General features: G+C 50.4%; 1 protein-coding gene across 1 annotated transcript in view; it reads left to right on the top strand.

Annotated features, from left to right (window-relative positions):
- Positions 1-1,284: 1,284 nt before the first annotated feature.
- Positions 1,285-8,455, top strand: part of PAIP1 (poly(A) binding protein interacting protein 1) — a 42,537-nt gene continuing 35,366 nt past the window's right edge. The window contains exon 1 of the mRNA XM_006898606.1: positions 1,285-1,407. Within this exon, the coding sequence (XP_006898668.1) occupies positions 1,312-1,407 (96 nt within the window). The 5' untranslated portion in view covers positions 1,285-1,311. The remainder of the gene's footprint in view (positions 1,408-8,455) is intronic.

Raw genomic sequence — 8,455 nt, 5'->3', positions numbered from 1 at the left:
TACAGCGGGGCGGGCTCCATGCACCTTTCCCGGGCCCGGTACAGCGGGGCGGGCGGACGGGTGGGCTGCGAGCACCTTTCCGGGGCCCCGAGAACCCCGCCGGGCCCGGTACAGCGGGGCGGGCTCTATGCACCGTTCCCGGGCCCGGTACAGCGGGGCGGGCGGACGGGTGGGCTGCGAGCACCTTTCCGGGGCCCCGAGAACCCTGCCGGTCCCGGTGCAGCGGGGTGGGCTCCATGCACCTTTCCCGGGCCCCGAGAACCTCGCCGGGCCCGGTACAGCGGGGCGGGCTACGTCCACCTTTCCCAGGCCCGGTACAGCGGGGCGGGCGGACGGGTGGGCTGCGAGCACCTTTCCGGGGCCCCGAGAACCTCGTCCCGAGAACCCCGCCGGTCCCGGTGCAGCGGGGTGGGCTCCATGCACCTTTCCCGGGCCCGGTGCAGCAGGCCGGGCCCGGTACAGCGGGACGGGCTCTATGCACCTTTCCCGGGCCCGGTACAGCAGGGCGGGCTCCATCACCTTTCTGGGCCCGGTGCAGCGGGGCGAGCTTCAGGCACCTTTTCCTGGGCTTGGTGCAGCGAGGCGGGCTCCTTGCACCTTTCCCGGGCCCGGTGCAGCGGGGGCGGGCGGGCGGGTTCTCTGCACCTTTCCCGGACCCAGGGCAGCAGGGCGAGCTCCGAGCACCTCTCCTGAGCCCAGTGCTGCGGGGTGGGCGGGCTCTGTGCACTTTTCCGGGTCCCCGAGAGCCTCCCCGGGCCTGGTACAGCTTGGCGGGTTCCGTGCACCCCTTCTGTGTCCCCGAGAGCTTCCCCGGGCCCGATGCAGCAGGGCCGGCGGACTGCATGCATCTTGCCTGGTCCCCAAGAGCCTCCCCGGGCCCGGTGCAGCGGGGAGGACTCTGTGCACCCTCCTGGGGACCTGGGCAGCGGGACTAGGGGGTTTGAGGGCGGTTACTGGGCTTTGGTGCTACCGGGGGAGGGGCCTCCTGGAGGAAGTGCAGCCTTCCACCTCTTGGTGGACTTCCTGACCCCACATCCTGCCTGGGAGGCAGGTGTCTGGCGAGCGGATTACAGTCTCCCCCGCCACCCCCTCCCCAGTTGGCTTTCCTGCTGTTCTTTGTACATGGCTAGTGATGGCCTTGCATTCGAGGTGGCTGGCCAGCCCCCGGGGTGGGAGTCTTAGTGTCCGCTGTGCAAGGACTTAAAGAGAGGAGGAATCGTAACACTGCCCTTTCCCCCCTCAGAGCCAGCCCGATCCTCGAGAACCCCTCCCGGGCTCCCTGACAGCTCCCCGCCTCACCCCGAGGCCGCGATGGCCAAGCCCCAGGTGGCCGTAGCTCCGGTGCTCATGTCGAAGCTGTCAGCCAATGCGCCCGAGTTCTACCCGTCGGGTTATTCCAACTACACGGTGAGTGGCCCGGTCACTGCAGCCCTTCCCCAGCTCACTGAGGTCCAGAAGTACTGGCCTTATCTATATTAGCATCAGGTTTTAGGAATTCATCTAAGAAATGAGAAAACATTTTCTGGAATGTGTTCTGTGGTCATTATGTGCAAAGTTTCAGAGTGTAAACTTAAAAATAGAGATTTGCGTGTTTTGTTAACTGCTGAATTACCAGCATGTTTAAACCCCCCCCCCCCCAGTGGGAATCAGCACGTTGCTGTCCCTCCAGCAGGTTTTTAGAAGCTGAAAATCCCACCCATAAAGATTTACAGGTATTCTCCCTTACAGCGGCTCGTGGATTTGAACCACCCACCTTTGGGTTGGCAGCACAACTCCCTACTGATTAGACCACCAGAGCGTCTTGTTACTAGTTGTTATGTGCTATCAAGTCAACTCCTAGTGACCCTGTGTACAACGGCTCTGAGCCCTGCTCTGTCCTGAGCCAAACTTACCATCTCTGACACACCTACCCCCATTACCCGAGTCCCTGAGTCAGTCCGTCTCATTGAGGGTCTTCCTCTTGCCCTGTCCCTCCACCCTCCCAGGTAGGATGTCCCTCTCCAAGGACTCCTTGCAACATGCCCAAAGTATGTCAGACTAAGCCTCAGAATTCTTAACTTCCAAGGAACAGCCTGGTTTCTCTCTCTAGGACGAACCTGTTTGTTCTCCTAGCAGTCCATGGTGTATTCGGTATACATTATTAGGTGCGGAGACATCACAAATCTTTCTATTGTTATTAATTTTAATGAACGTTTACAGAGACTTTGGATTTCCATTCATTCATTGTTGCACTTTTCTCCCTGCCCACCCCTCCCCCTAGTTCACTCTTTTAAAAGTAAAATAAAAATTCTTTCATTGTTTTACAATCCCTTCCCCCAAGTCCACTCCACAGCCTTCACTCTGGACTCCTGTCATGACAATAATACCTAATCATATATTCCTTTTAAACAGTTCTCTCCCTCATCTGTTTCAATGCACTATACATAATTTATCCCATCTTTCTCTGTCTCCCCCAACCCTGATGTCATCCCATTTTACAACAGTGGCTCTATGCAGCATTTGTCCTTTTGTAGCTGAGATATTTCACTCAGCATACTGTCCTCCAGGGTCACCCATTTTGAATAATATTTCGTGAGTTCTTTGCTTTTCAATTCAGCGTAGTATTCCACTGTGTGAATATACCACAGCTTCTCTATCCTTCGTTTGTTGATGGGCACTTGGGTTGTTTCCAACTCCTTGCTATTGTGAACAAAGCCACGATAAACGTGACTGTGCATATATCTGCTTGGGTGGCAATTAGGGTTTCTTTGGGGTATATTCCCAGTAGTGCAATTGCTGGGTCAAATGGTATTTCTTTTTGCAACTATTAGAGAAAGCGCCATACCGCCTTCCACAGTGGTTGCACCATTTTACAACAGTGAAAAACGGTTCCAGTTTCTCCACAACCTCGCCAGCATTTGATGTTTGCTGTTCTGTTAAATTTTGCTATTCTCACTGGGGTGAGATGATATCTCATATGTTTTCATTTGCATCTCTCTTAGAGCTGGAGATTGTGAACATTTCTTCATGTGCATTTTGGCCATCTGAATGTCTTCTTTGGTGAAGTGTCTGTTCATATCCTGTGCCCATTTTTTAGTTGGGTTGTTTACCTTTCTCTTGTTGTGGTGTGAGACATCATAAATCTTATGCCATGTGCAGACTTCATGGAAGCGTAGTCCGTAGAATGTTGGGCTGCAAACCTAAAGGCTGCTGCTCCTTAGTGGTTCAGATCCACTGGCCGCTGTCCCTCCAACTAAGAACAGCCAGGCATCCCTGCCCCCCAAGTGAAAATGAGCTTTCATTCTCTCAATCCTGTCTGTGTCTGGACCCCAAGAGGGGAAACCAGGACAATCTCCTGGCATTGAGGTTTACCCCATGGAGGGTCATGGAGGTCACTGTGAGTGGAACCGGTGGGTGTAGGATAGTAGCCTGGCAAACTTGGTGTTCAGGAGGATTTTTGTAAGGTAACAGAATACTCATTCTTGGCTTTAGGGTAAATGAAAGGACGCTTTGGTAGGTTATTGAATGTGCAAGGTTTAGCCTCTAGCTGCTTGTGTTTGTCATGTTAAAAGAGGCTCAGTGGTCTCGTCGAGGCTCAGCCATTTTTTACTGACCCTTCACTTTACCAAACGTGGTCTCTTGCTTCAGGGACGGCCCCTCCTGCTAACATGTCCAAAGTCTGTGAGACAGAATTTCACCCTCTTCAGTTCTCAGGACAGTTTTGGCTGCACTTGAAGACAAGTGGCTTTGCTCTTTTGGCAGTCTGGGGGACAGTCATTGTTTCTCATGGCAAAGAATGTGAAGGAGAGAAGAGAAATGAGGCAGAAACATGCTAGATGGTTGAAATAATTGATTGTCCAAGAACATAATTTCTATGATTCTTATCGTCTTAAATTGATTGGCATATCTCATAAAGAATAGTGTATGTAGGGGCGAGCTCAGAGTTTCACCCCATGATCACTCAGATAAGCAGACCATTCTCAACACCTCAGCGTCCCATTTGTAATCGCTCTTAGTGTTAGGTGCTATGTGGTCCTGTCCTCCTCACATGTTAGTGTGTACTGTTGAGTCAGAACGGACCCATAACTGGCTCTCAGTGAGGTTTCAGAGGCTGTAAATCACATAGGAGGAGATTGCCCCTCTTTTGCCCATGAGTGGTTGGTGGATTTGAACCACAGACCTTTGCATTGACAGAACAGTCCCTTACCACTAAGCCACCAGAGCTCCCAGAGTCAGTCCCTGCTCATAACAGCTCTGGTCCTTCACCGTGCTCACACAGCAGCCCAGGGGCCAACCCATTTCCATTCCACTGACTCCCAAGTATGATGTCCGTCTGTAGAAACCAGTCCTTCCTGGCAGCATGTCCACAGTCCCTGGGCAGTGTCCCCATCCACACTTTGAAGGAACATTCTGGAAACCCTTCCAGAACAGATTGGGTTGTTAACTCTGGAGGTCCATGGTATATTCAGCACACCTGGTTTACAGCCTAATATAAAGGCTCCAGTCCTGCAGTCTCAGTCATCGTGCTCCTGATGCTTCTTTGTGAGGCATCGCGCAAGCCATGGCTCGTCCACAGCACCCTGGTCCTGTATCACCCTGGTCCTGTATCTCACATGCCATGACTCCTACACAGCACCCTGGTCCTCTATCACACATGTCATGGCTCATACACAGCACCCTGGTCCTTCACTGCACATGCCATAGCTCGTCCACCCTGGTCCTTCTTGTGCCCTCTTCTGATACTTTGTAGCCATTGGTAGCAGCAAACCTGCTAAATCCAGTATATCATTTGGCTTCTTGACTGCTGCTTCCCAGCAGAGTAATTGGGTATTGTGGACCTAAATAGAAGAAAAGCCTTGCCAACTTCAGTCTTTTCTTCAGGTACCATGGTGGTGCTTGCTGGTCGGCTTGTGAGGATTTTTGCTTTCCTGGTGTTGAGATGTAATTCATATTGAAGGCTGGAATCTTGGCACTGTTATCAGTAAGGGCTTTGTGTCTTTCCAGCATGCAAGGTTGTAACACAGGATTGTGATCACGCCCATTCTCCAACAGAAAAGATTTCGTTTTGCAGGTCTTGAACTTGACATCAGTGGAAGTACACAGTATACGTTTTGTAAATCCATTGTGTGGCGTAGAGTGAGTTATGCTCCAGCCAGTCCTTTTGTCCAGTGATGAGCATTAGGGCCGCTTCCGCTGGTGAGGGCCGTTCTGATTAGTGCGGTTATTCCTGGCTGTGCCCTCGTGCCCTTACGTCTGCTGTGCGTGTGGGTGGAGTGGGATTAGTGGGTCGTGGGGCGGCCACTTGCTCGGCTTTGGTGGAAATGGTTAGAGTGCGTTCTCTGAGTGTGTGCCATTTCTGTGGGTTCACTTCCTCCGTCGTGCTGGTTGCATTCTGTTTTTAAGTTTTCACTGTTCGGCTCAGTGTATGGTGGATATTTATGGGTTCTTCCGTGGTTTTAGCTTGGTTTTCCTGATGATGGGTGATAGCACATCCTTTTCGTTGTTCCATTTACCGGCTGCCTCTCCATATTTGATAGAAAAGTTCTGGGAAGGCTTTCTCTTCCATGTTTTGGAAGCCCGGGAATCTTTGAAGCTGTAGTCAGAGTGGTGGATTTTGAAGCAGAAGTATAGACAGCAGGAAGGACACTTCGTTTCGAGTTGAAGGCCATCTGCCGTGTCCAGTAGCTGGGACAGCAGCTTGAGCTGCTGCCAGAAACAGTCATCTGCTCAGAGGAGGGGCCGTCGGCTGGCTGGTCAGCTTGTCTTGTGATAATCACAGACCGCCCTGGTCGTCCCCGTTGCCTTGTAAGAAGGTGCACTGCTTTTTCACAGTTGTGTGCTGGATATCTTTTCTCTGGTTACTCTGGGACCATAGAGGGACACATGCGAGTCAGGTTGGTTCCTGGAGCCACAGGACCCTCCTGGCCGGCTGTGTTGGGGTCAGCACCTCCTGGGCTTGGGTCAGTGGAGCACTTTGCAAACCGGAGGCCCCTGGCTCATGTTAGTTTGCTGGTGTGTCTTTTTTGGCCCCAAAAGGTTTTTAAAAACAGGTGTTTCTTTTTTAAATTATGAACCAGCATTTAAGATAGATACTGTAAATCTGGTTTCTCTTGCAATCACGACTGGCCTTTCAGGGCTTGACTTTTGGTAGGGCAGAAATAAGCTGTTGAATAGAGGTAGCTGTGTTTGCAAGGAGCTTTGAGCTCTGAGTTGCTGTCTCCTTCATTCCTTGATACCTCAGTGGATCTGCGGAGATTAAAGCTTGCTGCTTGTTCTTGTTGAGGGCAGTCAGTCAAGTAGGACCCTGTGAACAGCAGGTCTGAACTCTGGCCTGTCCTGTGCCATCTTCTCATTTCCTGACACACTAGATCGCATTGCTGCAGTACTGTGTTAGTCCATCTGATTAAAGGTCTTCCTCTCCCTTGCTGACCCTCGTCCCTTTCCAAGCATGATGTCCTTTTCCTAGGAATAGCCTCTCCTAGCAGCATGCCCGAAGTATGTGAGCAAAGCTTTGCCATCCTTGTCTTTAAGGAGCACTCTGGCTGCACTTTCTCAGAGACATACCTGTTTGTTCTTTCGGCCGTCCATGGGATGTGCATGCTCTTCTCCAGCACCACAGCTCAAAGGCATCAATTTGTCAACCTTGGTCATTGTCAAGCTCTCAGATGCGTAGCAAGTGACTGGGAAAACTGTGGTCTAAATCAGGCATACCTTGGTGTTCAAACTGACATCATTACTGCTCAGTAATTTGGAGAGGTCCCTGAGTATAGAGTTAGTACAGTCTGTCTCCTGGTCTGACAGTTGGTGCCAGGAGTATTGGTTTCAGCTTGCCAGTACTGGCTTTCCAGCCTTCTTACCCAGTGTTGACCCTTGGTCATGGCTATGTTTTTCTTAATCAACTTAGTCACGGAGTAGCTGAATGCTTGCTGTCCCCCACCCCCCATTCTTAGATGAAATTGTTGTGAGGGAAACTTTGTCACCAAGTCAAGGCTCGCTGCATTCATTGCCTCACCCGTTTCGAGACACCTGAGTGCTTGCTGGCGAGCCCAGGCCTGGAGACTTGATTGCGCATCTGTGCCATGGTTGCCCTGACTAGGTCTGTGCTTAATGCCTATTCCTTTCCCTTTGTCATCTCTGTGAGAGTCTCTTGCTCCAGTTTCTTAAGCCGATCAGAACCAAGCCCTTTTAACTTCCATCTTTCCTCTAATCACACAGCTAGAATTTCCACTTTACGGTGTCTTCTTGCCAGTGTGTTGCTGCATCCATCTATTTCTGGGGATTGCTTCTGAGACAAACCATTTCTATCTTTATTATTTGATTCTGCTTCGCTTCCTGGAACCAAAAATTCTTCAAAGAATTCAGAAAGCATTTTGCCAAGAGACAAAAATGTTGTCCTCTAAAAAAAGCTTTTTTAAATGTGAAGGCGTTTAAAATTATTCTTTTCTATTTAAAAAAAGAAAATGTGAAGGTGTCTTCATATTACTGCCCAGGGCCCCTTCTCTGTACATTCCCTGATAACGCCCTCCAGGATTACTCACTGCGTTGTCTATGTCACTGCCCCTTGGTGACGGCTCACCCTTCAGTCTGATGTAATTGTGTGGGTGCTGTTTTTATGCTGGTCACTGACGCTTTTCTGACTGTTCAATCTTTTCTTTACCTTCATTGTGACAGACTTTGGTTAAACACGTTTGAGACCCAAAGTGCCAGATACCAGGCCAGGCACCACGGATAGTTTCTCAGTCTCTCAGAAACACTTAATTTTGATTTTTTCCTTTATTTTATTTTTTTTTTTTTTAGTGTGTACCGTCAAATTGTATCTGACTGGTTCAGGAGAAGATTGTCCTTCCTTCTCCAGCAGAACATCTGGTGGATTAAAACCGTGGACCTCTGGGATTGCAGTGCAGCTTCTTGCCACTAGGCCACCAGAGCTCCCAGAAACATTTAATTTTACAAAGGCTAAATGTTTAAAAGGCTGGTCCTCGTTTTCATATCCTCCTCCCACCTCCAGATTGCAGCCATCATTGCTTTCTGATCTTCACCTGTGAAGCTATTCTGTTTGGTTCTGGCCGTCTCTTGTCCTCTGCTTCATTGGCAATGCGTTTTCCATTCTCTTGATTTGCTGAGCAGTCTGGGATTGTCTTCGTGTTTTATTGTCTCCTTTGGTGATTTGGCCCCTAGCATAGCTTTCCAATTCGATTCCTCACAACTGCAGGCTTCTTTTAACTCTCTCATGCAGACACAAGGAGAAACAGTCTGTCTTCTAAAGTCGTTTCAAGGGTTCCAAGGTTCCGGGTGCTCAACGCTGAAGGCTGGGTGGTGGATTCCTCTCCTGTCTTCTGGTTGGTGGTGGATTTCCTCTCCTGTCTCCTGGTTGGTGGTGAATTCCTCTCCTGTCACCTGGTTGGTGGTGGATTCCTCTCCTGTCTCCTGGTTGGTGGTGGATTTCCTCTCCTGTCTCCTGGTTGGTGGTGGATTC

Source organism: Elephantulus edwardii, unplaced genomic scaffold (genome assembly GCF_000299155.1).
Source record: "Elephantulus edwardii isolate Elephantulus edwardi_28Jun2011 unplaced genomic scaffold, EleEdw1.0 scaffold00235, whole genome shotgun sequence".
NCBI classification, from domain to species: domain Eukaryota; kingdom Metazoa; phylum Chordata; class Mammalia; order Macroscelidea; family Macroscelididae; genus Elephantulus; species Elephantulus edwardii.
This window is presented reverse-complemented; position numbering and strand designations above follow the sequence as displayed.